At 50.7% G+C, this 24204-nt stretch overlaps 1 protein-coding gene across 1 annotated transcript in view; it reads right to left on the bottom strand.

Moving 5' to 3' along the window:
• The window catches only part of Abcc6 (ATP binding cassette subfamily C member 6), a 51471-nt gene that overhangs the window by 13254 nt on the left and 14013 nt on the right, over positions 1 to 24204 (bottom strand). The window contains exons 7-22 of the mRNA XM_036196908.1: positions 23840 to 23968; positions 23589 to 23591; positions 23181 to 23357; positions 21868 to 22045; positions 20034 to 20195; positions 15862 to 15954; positions 14033 to 14236; positions 13717 to 13863; positions 12005 to 12092; positions 10227 to 10299; positions 8575 to 8701; positions 8242 to 8418; positions 6387 to 6554; positions 4876 to 5050; positions 2302 to 2377; positions 180 to 306 (exon numbers count right to left, since the gene is read on the bottom strand). Of these exons, the coding sequence (XP_036052801.1) occupies positions 180 to 306; positions 2302 to 2377; positions 4876 to 5050; positions 6387 to 6554; positions 8242 to 8418; positions 8575 to 8701; positions 10227 to 10299; positions 12005 to 12092; positions 13717 to 13863; positions 14033 to 14236; positions 15862 to 15954; positions 20034 to 20195; positions 21868 to 22045; positions 23181 to 23357; positions 23589 to 23591; positions 23840 to 23968 (2104 nt within the window). The remainder of the gene's footprint in view (positions 1 to 179; positions 307 to 2301; positions 2378 to 4875; positions 5051 to 6386; positions 6555 to 8241; positions 8419 to 8574; positions 8702 to 10226; positions 10300 to 12004; positions 12093 to 13716; positions 13864 to 14032; positions 14237 to 15861; positions 15955 to 20033; positions 20196 to 21867; positions 22046 to 23180; positions 23358 to 23588; positions 23592 to 23839; positions 23969 to 24204) is intronic.

Genomic DNA, 24204 nt, shown 5'->3' with positions numbered 1-24204 from the left:
CAGAGAGAATAAAAGGCTATTACTATCTAGCTTTCTGGGGAAGGGGGCAGGGTGAGGTGGGAGATTGTAAGGATTAAGAAACAGCAAGGTTAGAATCCCATTCGGCCCATAGTAGGTGCTTGAGAGAGGTGAGTGCCTTCCCCAGTGTGTCAGGCTGAAGCAGGAGCACTGGTGGTTACCCGGCCACGCTGCACGCTGTCCTCGCCTGCTGTCAATCCTGTCCCTTTTGGGTCACCCAGAGAAGGCTCCATCTGTGCCTCTGAAGTGGTGCTGTCCTTCACAGGGGCCGACACGATGGGCCTGCACCTGTCATTAGAGGAAATCAGGACATGTCAGTGTATCTTCCCATGGGAGACCATGAGCTTCTTCAGAGGGCAGCCTGTGAGCTCTGCAGTGTTCTTCCTAGCTCTTCATTCATTCACCCAGGAAGGAGGGAGGGGGGTATGCAGTCATGGAGGTGTGGGTGGATGGATACATGGATAGATACATGGGTGGACGCATGATCTAGGCACCATACTTCCCTTCTACATGGTTCCCAGCTCCATCACTCTAGAGTCAAACAAGCCTGTCCCCTGATGCGATTTTGTGAAATGAAACAGTCGTTCAGATAGCAAACTGTCTTCCGATTTCATTTTGGCCTAAGCTTTGCTCCAGCTGTTGACCCTCAGACTCATCAGCCAGCTTGTCTGAATGTCAGTTTTTCACATTTGTGATGCTAAAGATATCTGTATTCTTGTCATCTATGGAAGTTTGGACTGATTTAGCTGTTCTGTGCTTCAGTTTCCCTAGCTAAAATGGGAATATCTACCATTTAATACCTGTTTATTGTCTCCCTAGCATTATCAATCATTTGTATCCACCCGTCCTTTCTTCTATTCATCTATCCCTGCTTCTTTCCTCCCCTCCACCATCACCCCAGCATCCTTCCATCTGTCCATTCATCCATGTATCTAACCACCCATCCTTCTGTTCATCCGTGTACCTAACATCCATCCTTCTGTTCATCCGTGTATCTAACCATCCATCCTTCTGTTCATCCGTGTATCTAACCCTCCATCCTTCTGTCCATCTGTGTATCTAACATCCATCCTTCTGTTCATCTGTGTATCTAACCATCCATCCTTCTGTTCACCCGTGTATCTAACATCCATCCTTCTGTCCATCTGTGTATCTAACCCTCCATCCTTCTGTTCATCTGTGTATCTAACATCCATCCTTCTGTCCATCCGTGTATCTAACCATACATCCTTCTGTCCATCTGTGTATCTAACCATCCATCCTTCTGTTTATCCGTGTATCTAAATCCATCCTTCTGTCCATCCGTGTATCTAACATCCATCCTTCTGTTCATCCGTGTACCTAACCATCCATCCTTCTGTACATCCATGTACCTAACATCCATCCTTCTGTCCATCTGTGTATCTAACCCTCCATCCTTCTGTTCATCCGTGTATCTAACCCTGCATCCTTCTGTTCATCCGTGTGTCTAACCCTCCATCCTTCTGTCCATCCGTGTATCTAACATCCATCCTTCTGTCCATCCGTGCTCCATTTCCACACATTCATTCATCCCACCGTCCACTCTTTCATTCTCTCTTCATTCTACCCATCCATACACCTGTCAGTTCATGCTGAACATGTCCTCATCACACATCCATTTCTCCATCCATTCCCATGTCTACATACACACTTCTACCTGATCTTACTCAGGTTCCTGTGCATCACCCTGAGGCTCAGGAGTACTCTCAGGGTGGCCAGCCGGCATGATGTCAGAGGATCTATCACCATGCTCAGTATCCACAAGGCCCAAAGACCCTCAGCTTATCCTTGTATGCTCTCCCACCTGCTGGTATAGAAACCCACACTGTCTGGCACATGGTGACCTGTGGTCAAAGTCCAGGTCTACAGTGATTCCACATGTGCCGCAGATACAGAGGATTGGTAGGAAGGGGAACAGTGGATTCCCCCTTGGTGCTCCCACTTGTGTGCTCAGCCAGACTCCAGCCCAGCCTGCCCTGCAGAATGGGAACTGTGGAGTCTAGCACATTCATTTCCAGTCATGTTGAGGAACTTTCCTGGAAGCCAGCCTGCCCTGCTCTACTGACTGGCATTGGCCCACTTGAAGTACTAACTGATGGATCATTGCGGGTGAATGACTTATCCATCACTGAGCCCATAGGGGTATTCAGCAGGCACCCCATATGTGAGTTTGGCCGTCCTCTCTGCTGAGGCACGGTAGCCATAGCAGATCCTGTTTTGGCCTCAGCCTGGCCCTCCCTTGCTCAGCACCAGGGAACCCACCTCTCTGGTCTGTGCTTGGGCCTCCCACTTCCAGGAAAGCCTCCAAGGTCATCACTGGTGGCCTCAGCATGTGTACCTGCAAGGGTCAAGGATATCAGTGAAGGCTACACGAGAGATTCCAGATGTGGGACACTCACTTTTGTGGTGCCTTAACCTCTCGGAACAAACATTTTCTAACATGGTTCCTGCAGCTGCTCTAGCAATCTTTCTCTGCTCTCACTCTTTCCCCTGGGGTCACTCAGAAGCATCATTCATTCATCCTCATTCACTCATTCATTCAGAAAATACTGAGCACATGCTATGGGTTTGGAAAAAAGTTGTCTCAGCATCCCCAACACACTTGCTCAGGCAGTTCATTGTGCCTAGAATGTCCTGTCCTCACTAACTCACATGAAATCTGGCAAGTGCCAGATCCCCCAAGAATAATCTCCTATCTGATGTTACCCAGGTTGGGCCAGAAATCTAAGCAGAAATACAATTGCTTATCCCCAGACCTGTGCACAAGAAGTAACTGTTATTACCAACCACTGAAATATGGGTGCTGTTTGTTATGCAGCATGGTCACAGTAAAAGCTGTTCAATACAAATGTGCAAGCTCTGTGCTCAAGGTCCCATCTTCAGGCTCGAAGACAATAACACAGTGAGCCAACAGTAAGTGATGTGGTGGTTTGAATGAGATCAGTCCCCAGAGACTCGGACATTTGAAGAGTTGGCCCCCAGTTGTTAGAACTATTTGGAAAGGATTGGGAAGTGTGGCCTTGTTGGAGGAGGTATGTCACTGAAGGCAGGCTTTGAGAATTTTCAAAGCCCAAGTCATTCCCAGTCTGTCTCTGTCTCTCTGTCTCTGTCTGTCTCTCTGTCTCTCTCTCGTGATTTATGTCTCAAAATGGAGCTTTTTTCAGCTACCATGCCTGCCTGCCTGCTGCCGTGCTCTCTGCCATGATGGTCATGGACTCTAACCCTTTGAACTGTAAGCCTCAAATAAACTCTTTCTTCTGTAAGTTGCCTTGGTCCTGGCATCTTATCACAGCAATAGAAGTAACTAAGACAGTTTTGTTGTTGTTTGTATTTGTATGTATGTGTAGGCATGTGTGTGTGTGTGTGTGTGTGTGTGTGTGTGTGTGTGTACATGTATGTGTGCATGCATGTGCATTTGTGTGTGCACACACAAGGAGGCTAGAGGACAATCTTGAGTGTCATCTTCAGGAATGTTGTCGACCTTGTTTTGTGAGACAGTCTCTACTGGCCTAGAACTCACTAATCAGGCTAGGCTGACTGGGCAGCAAGTCCTATAGACCCTCCTGTCTCAGTCCTCCTCAAAGTTGAGATTACAGATGTGTGCTACCATGCCCAGCATTTTACCAGGGTGTGGAGGATTGAACTTAGGTCCTCCTGCTCACAAGGCAAACACTTTACCAACTGAGCTATCTCCCAGGTCTATCACTTAGAGCCGCTGTTGTGCAAATGTTTCTAGAAGAGGCAGAGAGCCCTAGACCAGGGGTAACATTAAAGCAAGTCTTGAGGACATGGGGAACAAGGAGGACACCAATGGCCGACAGATTAAAAAACGTGTTCTCTGTCACCTAGTAGCTTGGCTTCGTGGCCCAGCTCGGTGGCCTGTGAGTCAAGATGCAGGACTGTCAGCTCCTTCTCCAGCACCATGTCTGCCTGCACACCACCATGTCCCACCATGATGACAATGAACTAAACCTCTGAAAATGTAAGCCACACCAATTAAATGTTTTCCTTTATAAGAGTTGTCGTGGTCATGGTGTCTCTTCACAGCAATAGAAACCCTGACTAATACAATGTTTATGTATTACTTTGGGAAGTTTGTTATTTACCCTCTTGAGTGCAGAGGGACCCTAGGATCAAATGCTCTCTGAGGTGTCTTCATGGCATCTTTGAGCATAGACACTGAGTGGGACACCCTGAATTCTACTCTGGGACCACAGACAGAGGCCTCAGTTTGCTCTGTACAAGAACGGTCGTGGCAGCCCCCACCTCAGAGGACTCTTCTGAGGATCAAAAGAAATAATGTACAATTAGGGCTGAGGAAATGATAAAGTTGGTCAAGCACTTGTCTCACAGGTCTGAAGACCTGAGCTCCACCCCCAGAACCCACATAAAAAGCCACACTCAATAGCATATGCCAGCACCGGGAAGGTGGGGACAGAAGGTCCTTGGAGCTCCCTAGTCAGCCAGTCTAGCTGAATCAGTGAGCCCTGGGTCCCAATAAGAGACCCCGGCTCTAAAAGCAAGGTGGACAACTCCAGAGAATGACAGCTGAGATTGACCTCAGGCCTCCAACCACACATGCATGCACACTGGAACATATATGTGCACCTACACACATAAACACACAAAGAGAACCAAAAGTATGAGGAGAGACACCGTGAGCCCCAGGCAATATCCTTGGCTCTTCATGGGGGTGGGGTGGTCTGTCTGCAGGGCCAGCCGTTGCAGGCAGGCCCTCAAGATGGGTGTGGTCAGGACACTCTACCCATATCAGTGGGACCCTTGCAGCCTTCTCCCAGAGCCGGGCACAGAGATTCAGTGATGCCCAGCCAATACCTCCTTCTCCTCCATCTGCCGGCTGTCTGACTCCATCCAGAAGACCCACCAGGGCTCCATTCCTGTGCAGAAGGTCCTGGTAAGAGCCCATCTCTGCGACGGTCCCATTGGCCAGCACCAGGATCTGGTCAGCCTGGGGCAGGATGTGCAGCGTGTTCGTCACAAGGATCCGAGTCTGGGCAAGGCAGGGGCAGAAGTGACATGTACTGAAGTGTCCCCAGGTCAGAAAGGGGGAACAGGCACCCCTTCCTGTGCACCTGCCCTTGTTCTAGAGAATACCATATCCAAAGAGAATAGTGAGGTATCTCCAATCGAGAAGATGTGGATTAAAGTGAACCTTTGAGAGCCTCTCATTCTGATGGTGTTGTGGGGTGATATGAGAAACCCACATTAAGACCAAAATATAACAAGTGGAAATACATTTTAAAATGTCTCTTGCTACAGAGTCTCATGTATACCAGGCTAGCCTTGAACTCACTCTGTAGCCAAGTGTTCTAACTTCATTTCTGTTGCTATGACAACACCAGGACCAAAAGCTGCTCAGGGAGGAAGGTTTTATTTGACTTCCACTTCCAGGTCATGGTTCACCACTGAGAAGTCAGGACAGAGCTCTAGGCAGGAACCTGAAGGCAGGCCTGCTTGTTCCTCCATGTGCTATTAGCTCCTATCAGGGAACTCACAGCCCAGGAAGTACAGCAAGATCCATAAGGATGCTGCTTATTGGATGGCTCCCTCACAGGACCATGCTTACAGCTTCACTGTACAACCCAGGTCCGCCTGCCTAGGGATAGTGGTATGGTGTCCACAGTGGGCTGGGCCCTCCTACATCAGTCAACAGACATGCCCATAGGCCAATCTTACCTAGGAAATTCCTCAGTCAAGGCTTTCCTCTCAGATGACTGGGCTATGCTAAGTTAACAGTTTAAGTTGGCCAAGATGCCAAGGATAACCTTGAATTCTGACCATCCTGCGCCCATCTCCCAAGGGGTAGTGTTACAGGCATATACCATGGCTGTTCATGAGGTGTTGGGGTTGGAACCCAGGGCCTTGTGCACGTAATGCTACCACTGCGTGGCACCCTGGTATGGGAATATATTACAATTAACGTATCGAGAGCATCAGAGCTCAACTCTAAAGTGCTTCTCAGAGCTTGTTTTTTTGTCTTCAGGATTACACAGTAGATGGAGCCACAGTCTATGACCACCAACTAGCACTGTGAGAAAGAATTGCTACTCAGGAAAAGATAAAAATCCTTTTAAAAAAAATCTTTAAAAAATTAAATATTTTAGATCATAAAATTGAAACATTATACATAGTTTAACCACAAATCCCCTAATAAAGAAGTAAGGGTAAGCCACTAGGATTTGGGGAGCTGTTTGTTACACAGCATTGTTGCAGGAAAAGCTGATTGATACAAAAAAGAAAATTGGACTCAAGAAGGGCTGATGAGACAACCCTTAGTTAGGACAGACTTTCAGGACTTCCCCAGCTTCACCCTGACACTCACTTACCGTACCCTGGAGCAGTCCACTGGGCCCGATGACCTGTTTGAAGACATGCTGGCTGACGTGGGCATCCAGGGCCGCCAGGGGGTCATCCAGCAAGTACACAGCAGCCTTTCTGTACACAGCCCGAGCCAAGCTCAGCCGCTGCTTCTGGCCCCCGGAAAGATTCATGCCCTGGGAACATGAGACAGGGACTCAAATACATCTGCTGGTGACATCTGGTGGTGATGGTGGCGCACGCCTTCAATCCCAGCACTCTGGGTGGGGGGCAGAGGCAGGCAGATCTCTGTGAGTTCAAGGCCAGCCTGGTCTACTGAGTGAGTTCCAGGACAGCCAGGGCAACACAGAGAAACCCTGTCTCCAAAAACAAAACAACAACAACAACAACAACAAAACCAGAGTAACATGGGTGAGGGACACACCTGCTCATTCAGTGAGGGGCAGCTCAAGGTGCCTGTCCTTGAGTCACACTTGTCTCTAAACACTGAGCCAGGATTCTTGCTGGCCTGAGTCTTCTTCTCCCCTTCCCAGCGTCCCTTCTGGAGATGCTGTCTGTCTGCACTGTTCAGTCTCTTCCCTCTCTTCCAGGTTGACTCCATCCCTCTCTACCCAGCGCGCCTTCCCCTTTCCCCATTGACGACGTGTTCCCGGAGGACGCCACTCACTCCCTTGTCTAAATTGCTAGTCCTTATTTTCAGCCACTCACTCACTCAGCTAATGCTCACCCATGGCTCTACTTGGATGTACTTGGCTGTGGGGATCTAGCAGTGATAACCTGCTCTCCTGACCCTGTCTTCTAATGAGTATGTGCTGGGAAAGGTGACAAGATCAGGCCTGTCCTCAAAGGTGACGCAGGGCTTAAGCCCTGTGTGTTCCATGGAGACAGTGTTCACAGGCCCTGGAGCATGAGTGTGCTTGGGAGATCCGGTGAGCATGGTGGGGTCCCTGTAGCTGGAGAGAGCAGGAACATGGAAGTATGACAGGAGATGAGGTAGAGAGAGAAATGGGGTCACACGGGGGCTTTCTGGGGCTGGTCAAAACTTTGGCTCTGACTCTGAGGAAACAGGAAACCCTGGGAGCTCTGCGAAGAGGAAGGGAGTGGCTGGACCTGTTGGCACAGAGCTCTCTGTCTGCTGGGCTGGGGTTGGTCGAAAGGGAGAAAGGATAGAAACTAGGGGCCCGAGCCAGTGGTGGCACAGGCCAGTCATCTCGGCACTCAAGAGGCCGAGGAAGAGAATCACAAGCTCTGGACCGTGTCTGGAACACAAATAAACAGGCTGGAACTCAGAGCTGAAGCAGTTACTCAGAATCTGCAAAGACCTTGGTTTGATCCCTAGCACTGATTCCCAGTCCCCTAACCTAGGGGTCAGGCCACATTTTCTAGGGTGGGCCAGAGAACAGCTCTTGTAAAGTCTGAGGGCCATTTGATGTCTGGCCCAGTTGCCCAGCTCTGACCTCTGAATGCAAAGGCAGACACAGACCGTAAGCTGTGGATAGATGGCTGTGTCCCAATAAAACTTTATTAATAAAAACAAGCAGTGGGCTGGTCCTTAGCACATAGTTTTCTGATTCTGTCTGTCTGTAGCTTCAGACGACAGTGTCCTGTGTGGGGACCATCTGGCTTAGATTCTTTGGTGAGGCTGAGAAAGGGGAAGCAATTTGACTGACATTACCCAGCAGGGCATTCTGCTTTCCTTTTGTTTGTTTTATTTTTCGTTCAATCCGTTTCTCTCAATAATTGAACAGCTGCGATATGTTGGACTTGACCTGGGGCCTCCTTCCCTCCCCCTTTCCCACCCCTACTGTCTCCCATCATACTGCCCCCAGATCAGGGAGGCATATGACCCCAGGGGCTCCTCACCTGCTCCCCTATCGGGGTGTGAACTCCTGCAGGGAAGCTGGCCACATCAGACTCCAGGGCACAGGCTTCCAGAACTTTCTTCAACCAGGGCAGGTCCACCTCCTGCTGGAAGCACACATTCTCCACCACCGAGGTGTTCTGGACCCAGGCCTCCTGGGGCACGTAGGCCATGGAACCCTGAAACACGCCTCACTGTATGTGATCCATATGAAAGTAGGAGAACCAGGTACTCAGGGTGGGAGGCTGACAGTGAATGGCAGCGATCTTGGTTGCGAGGGGTCTCTGAAGATGTGTCTTAGTGGCCGGGGCAGGGAGGAACAGGGGTGGCCTTACCTCAATGCTCACAGACCCTTCTACCTTCAACAGCTCCCCAAGCAGGGCAGACAGCAGGGAGGACTTCCCAGCCCCCACTGGACCCACAACAGCCAGCAGACAGCCCTGGGGCACGGTGAGGTGGATCCTGACAACCCAGGGGAGATACAGCCCTGAAGGTCCAGCCTGGATGTGTACAGAAGCTGGAACCCTAGACACACCCACCCCATCCTGCTGTTCAGGCCTTGGGAAGACCATTAAGAGGATGGGCCTTTCCTCCCCTGATCCTCGCCTGGCTATCTGAACTGTCTGTCTTCCCTCTCACACCTGAGCACATCACGTGTACACATGTACCTGCCACACAAGTGTACATGTACCTGTCACACAAGCACACATGTACCTGTCACACAAGCACACATGTACCTGTCACACAAGCACTTACAGACATGCCACAAACATTAGTGCACACAGTCACATGCACAGCCAGTATACAGATGCAGAAAATGCATGTGCACCACTGCGTGCATATCCACGCACACATGCACACACAGAGGGGATCATGATGTGGGTTGCTTGGCTACTGTAGCCTCCTGCCTCAGCCCTGCCCACTCCTGCCCGATTTCTGCTGTCAGCCCTTACCCAGCAGACACGGGGACCTACTAAAGACCAAATCAAGGCTGGGTGTGATGGTGCACACCTCCCAGCACTTGAGAGGCAGAGGCAAGCAGATCCCTATGAGTTTGAGGCCAGCCTGGTCTACAGAGTGAGACTATGTTTCAAAAAACAAAACCAAAAACCCAAATCAGCTCCTAATACTCCCAAGCTACACCATCCAGCATTCCAGTTTGACTGGGGGCTAGAAGGAAAGTCCTGGTGAATAGAGTTATGACCGGGCACTCTTAGTGCATCTCAGGCGGTCCGGTGGCTCTCAGCAGGGGAATTTTGCTCCAGTTGGGTGGGTCATTTGGCAACATCTAGAGGTATTTATTTCACACAGCTGATTGGGGACTGGAGTTCCTCAGCGCTTAGTTCTGCCAAGCATCCTATAAGGCCTAGCACAGCCCACAGTAGGGAATTCTCAGCCCCAGACACCGACAATGTAAGACTGAGAACCTGGCCATGCTTCTGCCTCAGGGTCTTTCCACAGTTCCAGAAGCCTTCCCCTGACCTCTGGACCCTCAGCTAGAATGCCAGCCTTCCCACACTATGGGCTTTGTCTCTCCCCTAGGTTTTCCACTTGTGTTCCTGCCCATCCAAATGTCACTCCAGGAGAGCAGAGCCCCAGCCTTCCCTCTGTCCCCAGCATCCAGAACAGAGGACACACAGCAGGTGGCTACTCAGTGCACACTCCGGAGAGTGTGGGTAGAGGGAGACAGAAACGGCCAGATTTCCTTTCTCTGGGTGAGTGACAGTGGCCTTGGAACTGATACAAGAGGCACAGAAGGAGGTCACAGCTGATGAGGCTGGGCCTTGAGCCCCCTGTTAGTCAGGTGGGGAGCAGAGGAGTGCCCAATGTGGGGGTTAAGGTACCCTGTGTCCCCTCCACAGGGCTGTAGCATGCAAGAACCCTTGCCTCCCTGCACAGAACCCCGGCGTAGCCTATCCTATCCTCCAGTCCCAGGTGCCACACTGTTTCTCAGAATCTAAGAGCGTCTTTCAGTGGGGTTTCATACCCGTGCAGGCAGGGAGGGCTCTCCTGGGACCAAGCAAAAGTGCCATTGTGTACAGAAATTCGATCCTTGGAGGCTGCAGGACATAGAAAGACAGTTACAGGGGCTGGTCCTGCCCTCCTGGCATCCCAGGGTTCAGTGTTCAAGACCTCGGCCCTTTGCTCTGCCCTCGAAGCATCAAGTTTCAGCTAGAAGCCTCATAAGGCCCTGCCCTGCTACCTGTTGACTTGGCAGTGACCCTGTCATAGTAATTTGGACACAGGCAAGCCTCAGATGGTGATTCAAATCTTGTTGGCTGCCTTTGTTTGTTTGTTTGTTTTGTTGCTTTTTATAAAGAAAATTTGAACTAGCCATGGTGGCTCATGCCGGTAATCCCAGTAGCTGGGATGTTGAGACAAGAGGGTAATGAGTCAGAGGCTAGCCTGAGTTATGGAGCGAATGTGATGTTAGCTTGGGCTACATAATGAAGATCACTAATAAAGTTATTTATTCATATACTGAAGTAAATAGATAAATAATCTTAGTGTGGTGGCTTGTGCCTATAATCCCAGTATTTGGGAGGTGGAGGCAGAAGGATCATGAGTTCAAGTCCACCCTTGGCTACAAAGCAAGTTCAAGTAGAGCCTTGGCTACAACACCCTGTCTCAGAAAGCCAGAAAAAGGGGCCAGAGGGACGAGTCGTGGTTAAGAGTACTGGATGCTCTTGTAGAGTACCCAGGCTCAATTCCCAGCACCCACATGGCAGCTCACAAACCATCCAGTTCCAGAGGATCTGACACCCTTTTCTGGCCTCTCTGCATATCAGGCACTCACAGATAGATACACAGACACACATGCAAGAAAAACACCTATACATATAAAGTAAAAATAAACAATCCTTGCCCCAATTTTAAGACAAAAATTTAAATAAATGATAAATAAAATGCATTAATTTTGTATATGTTCTAGTTTAATTGTGGTACTTAAATTAATGTGACCCCTAAGACAACCCCCTGCTGCAAGCACTTGGATTCTGAAGATGGACACTGAGGCTCCAAGAGATTAACACATCAGAGCTGGGGTTCAAATGTGTCTCTGGGGTGGGACGCCCATCCCAAGGGCAGGATTTTATGTACTATGTGGGTATGGTCTAGATAAGCAGGTTGACCAGATGTCTCAGTTATATGAACTGGGCGGGAGGCCCTTGGCTGGTGACAGGCCACTCTCTGCCCTCCCTCCCACTCCCTGCAGCAGTTAATGTCACATAGGCAGTAGGTGACAGTGCCAGGACTGAGGAGAGGAGCCAGCTAACTAGAGCTTGTGAGTCAGTCCCCACACTGATGTTCTCATTGAGTCTTTTTTAAATTAATGTATTTATTTTTATGGACATTGGTATTCTGCTTACATGAATGTCTGTGAGATGGAGTTGGACTCCCTGGAACAGGAGTTACAAACAGGTGTGAGCTGCCATGTGGGTACTGGGAACCAAACCTGGGTCCTCTGGAAGAGCAGCCAGTGCTCTTAACCACAGATCCATCTCTCCAGGCCCTGATCTGAGTAAACTTTAGCTTCATAATGTGTCCATGGTTCTCTTCCTAGACTTCTGCATAAGGGTAAGGACTTGATGGGGTACCCACTCTTGAGTGTCTAGGTGGCATCCCACAGTGCTCCACTGACTGTCACTGTACAGGCGGCAGAAGCAGAAGCTTCACAATGGTGGGTGCCAGGTGCCATGGCTGGTGGTGGAATCTGCATTACATGTGTTGTCTTTGTCCCCTGCCCCTGCCCATTTCAGCACTCACAGCATTTGGAGGGACTTGAGTCCATGCCATTGGGGTCTACTTCTTCTAGACACAGGAAGGCAGCCAGCCGGTCAAAGGACACTCGAGCCTGGAGATACAAGAGTGGGCTGATCACCAGGCCAGAAAGGACTTTGGGTGGGTGCCTGGAAATGCCAGGGGGAGGCTTCCTGGGGACCCAGCCCAACACTTTGCATTTGCTGGATGTTGGGACAGAGTTTTGTAGGTCATAGAAAAGCAATGACCTTGACAGGGGTGGGTTCTTCTCTCTGCTCCTCAATCTAAAAGAGAGAGACTGGAACAAGCCAGCTGCCTCCAGCTAAGGCCTGGGAAGAGGGCAACACCTTTCCAACAGCATCTGGTAGCGATGTGGAGTAGCTTCCAACTCTGTCCATTGGGGGCACCTTCTTGAGCACCCATTGCACACCTGTCTTGGTGATTGACAGTGATTGTTAAAAGACAGGTGGCCTGGGGCTGAGAAGATGGCTCAGGGGGGTGACATGCTTGCTGTGCAAATATGAGGACCTGAGTTCAAATCCCCAGAGCCCACGTAAAAGCTGAGCATGGCAGTCTATGTCTGTCATTCTAACATTTGGAGAGTGGAGATCAATGGATTCCTGGAACTCTCCAGCCAGCCAGTCTAGTCAAATGGATCTCTGGGGTCAGTGAGAGACCCCTAAAAGACCAGATGCCCACCAGAACTTGAGAGTAAGACACTATTGCTGAAGGCACTGCGTACTCTGGTCATAGGGCATGGAGAAACCAAGCTGATACTGGCTGGGCAGCCTCCTCCCTGCTGGCTGGCTTTTATAGTACCAGAAGGAGCAATGCAGGCTGCTAGAGGAGAAAGCAATCAACTCTCTTACCTAGCTGTGAATCCTGTGTGCTACAGATGACTGTCGTGGAAAGATGTGCTCGTGGGTGCAATAGTGGCATTAATGTTATGGGGTAAACAACAGTTTTCTGATGGGTTTAAAGCCCGCTCCACAGGTGGAAAGGCACATCTGGTACTAAGCATCTGGCCAATAAACCATGGTTGGTGAGCTTATGGATGTTCCGTTGGAACCTCCAACTTGCCCCTGCACACTCTGGGAAGCCCCATTCTTGTCTCTCTTTCCAAACCCTGCCCGCTCAGTCTCCAAACAAAGGAAAGAGGCCCAAAAGCCCAGTTCTGCATCCATGACAGCTATGGCAGCTCCTCCCCTGAAGTTGCCAGCCGACCAGGCCCCTGCCTAAGCACCCAGCTTTTGACCATACTTAGGCACAAACCCAGCTTGTGACAGATAAGGCCATTACCCCTCACCTGCACACATACACAGGCACCACACATACACAGGCACCACACACACACACACACACACACACACACACACACACACACACACCAGAGGACAAAGGAGGAGGAAGCAGTTCAATTATGCAATCTTCCTCCTTTTTAGCAACCCAGATGCATGATGGGAAAGATAGAACAGACAGAGAAATAAAAGGCTCTGCTCAAGGAGGGGGCCCAGGATGAACTCTTGAATGTAAAGGTGATACATTCTCCAGGGATGCTTGCTGAGATTTCCCTGCACCCTCTGACCCACTCTAATGGCGTCTGGCTGAACTCTAGACCTTCCCCTCACTCCTCTGCCAGCAGTGGTCCAGGGGTACCGAGTCGAGGCCAAGCTCCCTGAGCTCCTTTGAGCCACCCTCCACTCTGCCCCTCCCCTCACCTGGGCGATGCAGTGTACAGAGAAGGGCAGGAAGGCCTGGGCTTTGTTAAGGATGCTGAGCACTGTGAGGGTCACAAAAGCCTTCTCAGCATCCATGGCATTGTCCTCTGCCACCAGGGTGTGGACAGCAAACACAAGCAGCGCCACCTGCTGGAGCACATGGGTGACACTGAGTCTGCTGTCCCGAGGCAGGCAGAGCCGCTGCGGCGTCTCTAGTGTCTGTATGTCTAAGCTGCAATGCTCCTGGCACCGGCTGTCCACCCCAAGCATGCCCTCTCCCAGCCCCCTCTCAGCAGTGAGGCCGGAATGACGTCACCAGAAATGTAGACACTTGGAAGGACACGAGAGACACAGAGAAGAGGAGGGTGGAGGTCTTCAGAGCGCCTAGCTCCTGGCCGCGGATGTGAAGGAGTCTCTCGAGGAAGGCTTGCTCCCAGCCATGGGACTTGATGGTCCTCATAGTTCTGAGTATGGAGCTGGTGAGCCGTGCTCTGGAGGCCTTCTGCCTCATCTGCTCTTCCTGAGACAGGAGAGAAGAGGCAAGAGAGGGACCAGCCTGGATCTCTCCATCCCTGGGGGCCCCAGATTCTTTCTCCAAGCCACACACCAACCCAGCTTCTTCACCAGGGTCCTGAGCCACACCACCCTCACCCACCCTGGACTCCCATCCCTCCCCAGAGCCGTCTCAGCCTCCTGAGCCTGCTTTTACTGTGCTAACAAGAAGCCTGTGTGGTAGTGCTACCGGGAAGGCTTCCCGGAGGCAAGGGTGAACTACATCCCAAGTGAGGAGGACAGGAGGCTGGAGGTACTGAGTACACAGCAAATAGGCAGCTGGAGTGGGTGCAGACAGGAGAGGGGGCCTTCAGAGAGGGAACAGTGTGACTCGAAAGAAATGCAGGTGGACCCCTGGAAAGGGAGACAGTGGACTGGGTTCTTCAGGGAGAGGGGTGACCGCCACAGGCTTGAAGGTCAGGCGGAAGCGTTTGGGGTTTCATGCCCCATGCACGAGACCATAGCGCAGCTGTGTGAAGAGTGTCTCTGAGGCTACCCAGGGACTGGCCAAGCTGGTTAGCAAGGGGAGAGACGGGGCATGGGCCATCTGCTGGGAGGGTGTCCAGGGATCTGCACAAGCAAAACCAGGGGGATGGGGAGCCTGCCTGTAGAGGTCAGGAAGGCTGGTGGGGCAGCAGAGTGGAGTGAGGCCAGGTGACAGTGAAGGGCGGACGGGACAGCCAGGAGGGGGGAGTTCATCTACCCCCTTTCCTGCAGCTCACCACCTTTACCCAACACTTTCCTCTCCTTCCACCAACACCGGGGCTGCTGTGTAGTCCAGGCTGGCCTCAAGCTAGTCTCCTGCCTCAGCTTCCCCGGCACTGGGACGACAGGGCTGTGCCCCCACAGCAAGCTCACTGAGCACATGTTATTTATTTATTTATGTGTTCATTACCATACCCGGCTCAACCGCTTTTGTCTTCACACACGGTTCTCTAGCTGTTTATTTATTTAATATGTGTTTGGGGGTGTGCATGCCACAGGGAGCATGTGGAGTTCAGGGGACAACTTGAAAGGGCTCCTTTCACCTCGTGGGTCCTGGGGTCACACTCAGGTGTCCACGTTTGTCAGCCTTTACCCCTGAGCCACCTCACCAGCCCCACCTACTGCCCCAAATGCCCAGTCAGCCTCAGTCCCCAGTGCTCGGGAGCGTCTAGTCTTAGGGCTGTGAGCTCAATACTGGGACAAGTGCTGTAGAAACAAAAAATTCAGGCAAAGGAGACCCGGCTTGCAAGACTGGCTGTGTGGCTGTGCGAGGAAGCAGAGTGGGGTGAGGGACAGAGGGAGGAGGTAAGGGCAGGTGACAGCGGACCGTGGCGGGGTGAGGTATGGCGTCTCTGGCTGCCACACTTCCCTTCCGGGTGGTGAGTGGGAATGAGGGGCCAAAGCAAGAGCCAGCAAGGACAACCTGGGGCCGCCATGGGAATGGCCACACTCTAAAAGGAACAGAGGCTTATCCAGGGACCATGTCTGAACACGGAAAAGGCAAAGCCAGGACTACAGCCTCTTCCTGCCTCTCCCTCTCCCTGTCCCCAACCAGGACCCCCATGACTGTTCCCCTGCCCAGGATGTCCCCATTCCCAAATGCCAAACCTGATGGTAGCTCCTTTTCTTGGTGATGAAGAAATTCAGAGGGAGGAGGCTCAGGAAGACAGCGATGGCTGTGAGGGCAGAGGGTCCGAGGAGCTAGGGACAGAGGAGCAAGGTGTCACGAGACTCCAGGGGTTTGGCCACACCACCTCCCAGGGCTGGGAATTCAGGCACGTGCCACTGCGCTGGCTCTCTATATAGGTTATGGGAATCTCGACTTCGGCCCTCATGTTTACATGTTTATCAGCTTCCCTCCCTGATCTTTTAAACGGTTGTTTATTTTTATTGAGGTGGCATGGCCGTAGCACCATGTGGAGGCCAGGAGATGACCTCGCAGTCAGCTCTCTCCTTCCACATTTACATGGGTCCCCAGGATCCAGCCTCGGTCCCCAGGCTCATGTCACCAGACAGCAAGCGCCTTAATTGACCCCCTGAGCCATGTACAAGCCCCTTTTTTGTGTTTTGATTCTCTAGAGACCAAGTCTTAATCCAGGACGGTCTCAAAGTCATATGTTGATGAGGCCGACCTAAAAATCCTATCCTCTTGCCTCTACCTCCCAAATGCAAGTGTTGCAGGCTTGCACCCCACACCCACCTTCAGGGCTCACTGTTAATTTAGCTTCCATCTCACCTCTTAGTAGGGAGTCAGTCACCAGATTAACAAATCAACACACAAATTTGGGGTTTCTGAGGTAGATAGATAGATAGATAGATAGATATAGACATATGCATCTGGCATAAGAATGCCCCATGCTAGGTGCCTTTATGGTTAAGAACACTCACTGGCTGCTCTTCTTGAGGACCCGAGTTCATTTCCCAGGGCTCACAAAGCGATTCAAAACCATCTATAACACCAGATTCAGGGGATCTGATGCCCTCTTCTGTCCTCTGTGAGCACTGCATGCATATGGTACACAGACATACAAGCTGGCAAAGCACAGTACACACAAAAATAAATACATTTTTTAATGGGGCTGGTGAGGTGGTTTCGGGGTGAAGAGCACTGGCTGTTTTTCCAGAGGTATTGAGTTCAATTCCCAGCAACTACATGTTGGCTCACAACCATCTGTAATGAGATCTGGTGCCCTCTTCTGGCGTGAAGGCATACATGCATTCAGAACACTACATAATAAATAAGTAAATCTTTTACAAAAATAATGCCTCGTGTAATATTGGAGATGTAGTTATACTGAGCAATTACTCCGTTTATTTGAAATTCCCATTTAACTGGACATCTGTTTTGTTTGACGCCCCTCCACCAGCTTTGGAACTTCGGGGCCCGGGTACCTGGGAGATGTAGTGGTGGGGATAGAATAAATGATTTTATAAAGTATAAAATTAAAAAAAAATATTGTGCTTTTGAGATTTTCTCCACCCCTACTCTAGTCTGTGTTTCTTCTCTCCGAACAAAGGAACTCTATCCTGTAAATCCCCCGGACTAAGCCGGCCTGCTTGCTTTATTCATGCAACAATTCCACCACCTAGTGGCTCCATGGAGAACTGCCTGGAAAGCAACTAACAGCCCGGAAAACAGTCCTAAGGAAAGCCAGGCCGACCCCCACCCCCTCGTCAGCTCAAATGCTTTCCTTTAGCCACAGCATCCACAATGCCCACCATCTTAGCAAGACTGCATGGCGGTCCTCTGAGGCCAGGGCAGAGGCGGTATACAAGGTGTTATCTGTGGATTCTGTGGCCTCTGACCACTATCAACCTCAGTTTGCTCAACACCCCGATTTCTTCACAGCTCCTTCCTCCGTCTCTTACTCCCCCACAATAACAGCCAGCTTTTTGATACCGCACACAGGCACTGCTTGAATGTCTGTGTATGCTTGCTGAACACCTACTGTGTGTAAGCCTTGGGATGGTCAAATGTCAGTGCTCATAAGTAGAATTTTATCCGGGCATGACAGCTCATGTCAGAACTCTTGAGGCTGATGCTGGAGACTCACAGACTCCAGCCTTTCTATACAGCAAGGTCAAGGGCAGCTTTTAATGAGACTTGTCTCAAAATTTAAAAAAAACAAAAAAACAAAAACAGAGCCTTTTTAAGGACTGGAGATGTAGCTCAGGGGAAAATTGTTTGTGTGGCATACTCAAGGTACCACGGAGATAAATAAGGAAACACCCAATGGTCCTCAGTGATTGTGGTAATGCCTCCCCCTCACACATCAGACAGCTAACAACACTGCAGCAGATGAGTTCCGGATGCTCTTCAAAGCACCTTGCATACTTAGCCTGAGCATCCCTAATCCAAAAACTGAAATTGAAGTGCTCAAAAATCTGAAAGGCTTTGAGCACCAACACAATGTCACAGTGGAAAATTCCATACCTCATCTCTTAGTAGGCCACAGTCAAAGTGCAGGGCTGTTAAAGGCATTGTTCAAAATGGCCTTTGGGCTAGGTCAATAAGGCATTCACAAAACACATACAATTTTCTTATTAAACTTGAGATATATCCTCAAGATCTCAAATGCATTTCTAACTTTCCCGAATCCAAAACCAGAACCACCCCCAGACCCAAGCGTTTCAGACAGAGGCTGCTCAACTGCTTGTCACCCATGTAGGACCAGGAGCCTAGAGAGGGTGAGTTACTAGTGTGAAGTTCTAAGAGCAAGCAAATGGTGAGAGCAAGATTTGAACCCAGGCAGTTCCCACACAGAGTCAGAGCCTATCATCATCGTCGCCATTGCCATTGCCACTGCCATCGTCATCATCATCATCGCCATCATCATCATCATCATCATCGCCATCATCATCATCATCATCATCATCATCATCGCCATCATCATCATCATCATCGCCATCATCATCATCATCATCGCCATCATCATCATCATCGCCATCATCATCATCATCGCCATCATCATCATCATCATCATCATCGCCATCATCATCATCATCATCATCATCATCATCATCACCATCATCATCATCATCATCGCCATCATCATCATCATCATCATCGCCATCATCATCATCATCATCATCATTGTCGTCATCATCGCCATCATCATCATCGCCATCATCATCATCATCATCGCCATCATCATCATCATCATCATCGCCATCATCATCATCATCATCGCCATCATCATCATCATCATCGCCATCATCGTCATCATCATCATCGTCATCATCGTCATCATCGTCATCATCATCATCGTCATCATCATCATATCATCGCCATCATCATCATCATCATCGTCATCATCATCATCATCATCATCGCCATCATCATCATCATCATCATCGCCATCATCATCGCCATCATCATCATCATCATCGTCATCATCATCATCATCGCCATCATCATCATCATCATCATCATCATCATCATCATCATCACCATCATCATCATCATCATCATCATCGCCATCATCATCATCATCATCATCATCATCATCATCATCATCATCATCATCATCATCATCATCATCGCCATCATCATCATCATCATCATCATCATCATCATCATCATCATCATCATCGCCATCATCATCATCATCATCATCGCCATCATCATCATCATCATCATTGTACCATAAAGCAGAAGGAAGAAAGTCAAAAAAGTTTCCACAGTTGATGCCGTGGCTCTGTGCTTTCTGCACATGGTGGCAATTCCTTCCCCTGGCATTATGTTTTATCTTTTGTTTGTTTGTTTGTTTTTGGTGACCACACTTCAGTGGCACCAATTACTCCAAAACATAATGGATTCACCTACTGAGTGCCTTGTGAAGCCACCAAGCAGTAGGAATGGTAAGGATCAGATCTGTATGGGTGTGGTGGCACACTCCTGCAATCAGCACTCGGAAGGTGTTTAAGGCCAGCCTCAGCTATGTAGGAGTTTGAGGCTAGCCAGGGCTACACAAGGTCTTGCCTCAAAAAACCCAAACCCCAAATGGAACCAAACTAAAACTCCGAAGTGGGGACAAGTTCATCAGTATAACCAGCAGTATTTCATGAAAGGAAATGAGTCCCAGAAAGGGCTAGCCTCTGCTATAAGTCAAGCCAAGGCCACTCTATCCAAGACTCTTCCCATCTCGTCAGCTTGTATTCTGCAGATGGAGACTGGGCTAGAGGAAGAGGAGGAGAAAAAGGATGAGGAACCAGAGAGGAAGAACCAGAAGGAAGAAGAGGAGGAAATGGAGGCTCAAACCCACTTCTCTGCTTCACACCTGCCACAGGTAGACAAAGCAGACGATGATCCAGAGGAAGAGCAGCCACAGCGCATTGAGGTAGAGGACACTCTCCGTCAGCCGCTGTATGTCCACTGACACCAGGTTGACCACATCCCCTGCTGCGCTGGACTTTCTGGAACCACTGGACAGCACCAGGACCTGGGCAGGTATGGAGAAGAGGGCATGAGGTGAGGAAGATAGGGGTGGGCACTGAGTGCAGGCCCAGCCTCAGTTTACCATCTGTGCAGTGAACCTGTAAACTCCAAGCCAACCTCACAAGGTGAGCATGAGGATCTGGGGCGCAGGAGCACATTAATGAAAATAAAAAAGCTAGACATGTGGTGATCTTGGCTCATTCGCCTTATGCTAGAGATGCCTGTGCCCATGCTCAGAGCAGCCTCCTTTCCCCAGATGCCAGGGCCAGAGGCAGGTTGCACTGTGCTCATCTCTCTCTCCCAGACTCTAGAGTCGCTTTGGTGAAGGCAACTAGGTCTGTGGTTACATTGCACCTCAAGGGTTGTTAAAAAGTAAAAAGCATCCTGATTCAGTGCGGTCCCTATTTTACAGCTAAGGAAATTGAGGTCCAGAGAAGCAGAGCAACTTGCCCAGAGTCAGAGACCTGTAGGCCAAGAATTCAGGACCCCTGGGCCATGCCACAGGCCACACAGGGTGTCAGATTCTCTCTGAGCCCCTCTGGCTCCAACACCTTTCTCTGGGGCCTTCTGATCTATCTGATCCTGGGGTCCTGGGACCCCTCGGCATGATGAATGCTGCTTCTTCCTGCCTGTGATCCATGGCTTGTAGAACTCTCCACTCGACTAGTCTTTACAGAGGGCTGGCTGCAGCCCCACCCACCGTGACTCAGCTCTTATCCCTGACTCCCCACCCCTGCAGCCTCCTGAGAATTTCAGTGGAGATAGGCTCACTGGCACAGCCGGAAGCAGAGCTCGAAGGGGTTTATAGTTCATTTCAATGGAAGTTATGCCAAGGGCCAGGCAGGTGTCTCCCTGAAGGTCAGGGCAGGTCAGACCTCTGAAGATCAAAGGCTGCCTTGCTGTGGTAGGCAGTCTTTCCTCTTGAGGTCAAGGGAAGTCAGACAGGGAGACTCTTGTGGGATGTCAGCATCCTCACAGGAATGCACCTAACCAGCTGTCGAAACAATGGACCCCTTGAAACTGGCACGTCCCCTGGAGTCTCATGCTGGGAGAGTGAAAAGACAGAAGCCTGGTGCTGGAGGGGAACTTGTCCTTGGGAGAGATTTCACAGGGGCCTGACAACTTGCCTGAGCACTTTGCAGAAAAGACTAGATGGGTGAGGTCACACCCAACCAGAACTGCTTAGCTCTTACCTCTTACCCTCTGTTTAAATCTAAACAACGCAGTCAGGATCCCAAAGATGGACTCTGGGGTGTTGGCCACTGGGTGTCTTTGCTTCTCTTCCCAACGTGGCCACATTGGGTAAACCTCCTGTCTCTGCCTTCCTTTGTCACTTGTCTCTTTAATTGGCCTATTGGGAAAGATGCCCCGCCCAGCTTGTTGGGGCTGCGGCCCAGGCTCTGACCCCAACAATTCTAGTAACCTTTGTTCTCCCTGGTTGAGATGCTTCAAGCCCGAGGAACCACTACCTTTGCTGCAGTCTCTGGCCCTCACTCCTACGGAACAAAAGCCAGTGAAGGGGCTAAGAGACAGAAGAGATGTGGCTGGGCAAGTCTCAGGGCCGGATCACACAGAGCATTAACTGAGTAGGTAAGAGAGCAGGTAAGCGAATGTTCAGCTGTGTGAGGGTTGGAGCACGCAGTACGGATGCTGCATGCTCTTGCCCCGGGGCTCACCTTTCTGTACACCAGACCTGTGATGGCTGTTCGCAGCCTCATCTGTAGGACCTTGACCCTGTACATATGCTGCTGCTCAAACAACGTCTGTAGGCAGGCTGACAAGAACATCAGCACAGCCAGGAGCCAGCCCGTCCACGCTGGGGAGTCGCGGTCGCCCATGAACTCCAGAAACAGGCTGGGGTGCGGGAAGATAAACAGGCCGTGAGGCCAGGCTGTACCACAGTGTCAGTCAGTGGTGATCTACTGAACAAATAAATGGCCACAATTGTTTCCACCCTTCTCCCCACTTCTTTTCAGTGTGGGAGTCATGTGGTCCAGGCTGGCTTCAAACTCACTATGTCCACCATGACCTTGAGTCTCTGAGCCTATGTCTCTGCTTCCTGAGTGCTAGGATACAGGCGTGTACCATCCATCACTCCTGGTTTGTGTGGCGCTAGGGATCAAACCCAGGGCTTGGTGCATGCCAGGCAAATGCTTTACCAACTGAGCTACAAACCAAACTCAAGCCCTGCCTTGGTTTTTGTTGGGGACAGGATGTCATTCTGTGGTTCAGGTCTCAAGCTTGTGTCCTGCTGCCTCAGGCTCTTGAGTGTTGTGAGCACAAACCTGTACCAGCAGGCCCGGCTTTACTTTCTATTTTGAGACAAGGTTTCAATAAGTGACCTGGGCTAGCCTAGAACCCATGGTGTAGCCCAGGCTGGCTAGAACTTGCAGTCTTTCTCCTTTAACCTCCTGAGTAGGAATGACAGCCCCTTACCACCAGGCCTGGCTCAACACTCCACCTCTTAAATCTGGACCAGGTACCAGCTTTGGCTCTTCAGACAAGGGGAGATAATACTGTGCCAACATCAGGCTTTGCTTGGGTGTGTGTGGCTTTTGTCCTGCCCCCCAGGGCCATATCATAGCACTGGTAGGTCTGCGATGGTCTCTTAGAGGATGGAAACTGCATGGAGCAGAGACATGTAGCCTAGGTAAGACCACTTCAGATGAGCTCATCTGGGCCTATTCAACCACTAGCCACAAACACAAGTGAGCCCCCTCAGTGGGAGGCAGTCCAAACTGCCCAGCCACACATCCTGACCAGCTAGGGGAGTGCCTGTGACTTTAAGCCTCTCATCTTGGGGATGATGGGTTAGCAGGAAAAGCTAACTGAACAGTCAGGTGACAGGTTCGGTTCTTTGTCCTTCTAGGGGTCAGTCACTTTCTCCTCCATGGCTTCCCTACTCCTGCAGCTTTATTCTCCTGAGTCCCGGATGTCCACAGAGAGGCAGAAAGAGGCCAAATTCTTCATCCCAGAAGGATGTCCTCACCTGAGGAGCTTGGGAACAGCGAACCTGAAGACATCACTGATGACCAGGCTGAGGGTCCCCAGCAGGAAAGTGGACCGGAACACATACCAGATAGCCCTGAGCAGCGGGCCCCGCTGGCTCCTCTCTGGCTGTAGGAAGACCTGAGTCTCGGGGGCTCCCACACCCCGGTTCCCTTTGCTTTTAAACACCCTGGGGTGCCTGGTAGAGAGGAGACATGGGTGTGGGGCCATTAGACTCAGTGGCTCTCGCAGGCCAACACACTCTGGCTGTTTTATTATTGTTATTGTTGTTTGAGACAAGGTCATGCTGTAGCCCTGGCTAACCTTGAACTCAGCACTTCCGGGGGCCTGGATAGGACTTAGGGGCCCTGGGTGAGCACTGCAGGGCCTCTGGGTCTCAGATGGGCACTGCCTAGGGGCTTTCCAATGATGCCCACTTTCAGGGTATTGAAGACGACCCCCATTTAGAATCTCTGTTTAGCTCACACACAGCACTCTGGGAAGAAGTGCACCTTGAGTCCAGTCAGTGATCAGTTGGTGCTTGATGGGAACCGGGTTGGGCGTGTGCTGGGGGAGCTGACGCGGGATTGGGTGGTGCGGGTCATTTGTTGAGAGCTCTTTGCCAGGCTCCGGCTGGAGCGCAGGCTCAGCACCACTCACCCCAGCCCCACACGGCAGTTCCTCCATTCCCTTTCCAGCTGGGAAACGAGCTCCCCTGAAGAGTTTTCTCTTCCAAGTGACCAGAGGTCTTTCGGTTCCAGCAGGCTCCTGTAGCCCCTCCACAGGAGCCTGTGAAAGCGGGGTCATCAGAGCAAGCTCCCCCAGGCGGCCCCGAACAAGAGCTTCCCCTTCGTGTTGTTGGGAAGATCAAAGATCTGAAACAAGTTTTGGACACTGGACTTCTGCCTCCCAGAGAGGGTCTGCAAATGGTTAATTGTTTGGGGGTCCTGAGGGTAAGCGATTTGACATAGAATCTGGGTGACACTCCAGTACAGCACAAAATAACATGGCTGATGAACGCTATG

This window comes from Onychomys torridus, chromosome 1 (assembly GCF_903995425.1).
Source record: "Onychomys torridus chromosome 1, mOncTor1.1, whole genome shotgun sequence".
In the NCBI taxonomy this organism is placed as follows: domain Eukaryota; kingdom Metazoa; phylum Chordata; class Mammalia; order Rodentia; family Cricetidae; genus Onychomys; species Onychomys torridus.
The sequence above is the reverse complement of the archived record's forward strand: the minus strand, read 5'-3'. Positions and strand labels throughout refer to the sequence as shown.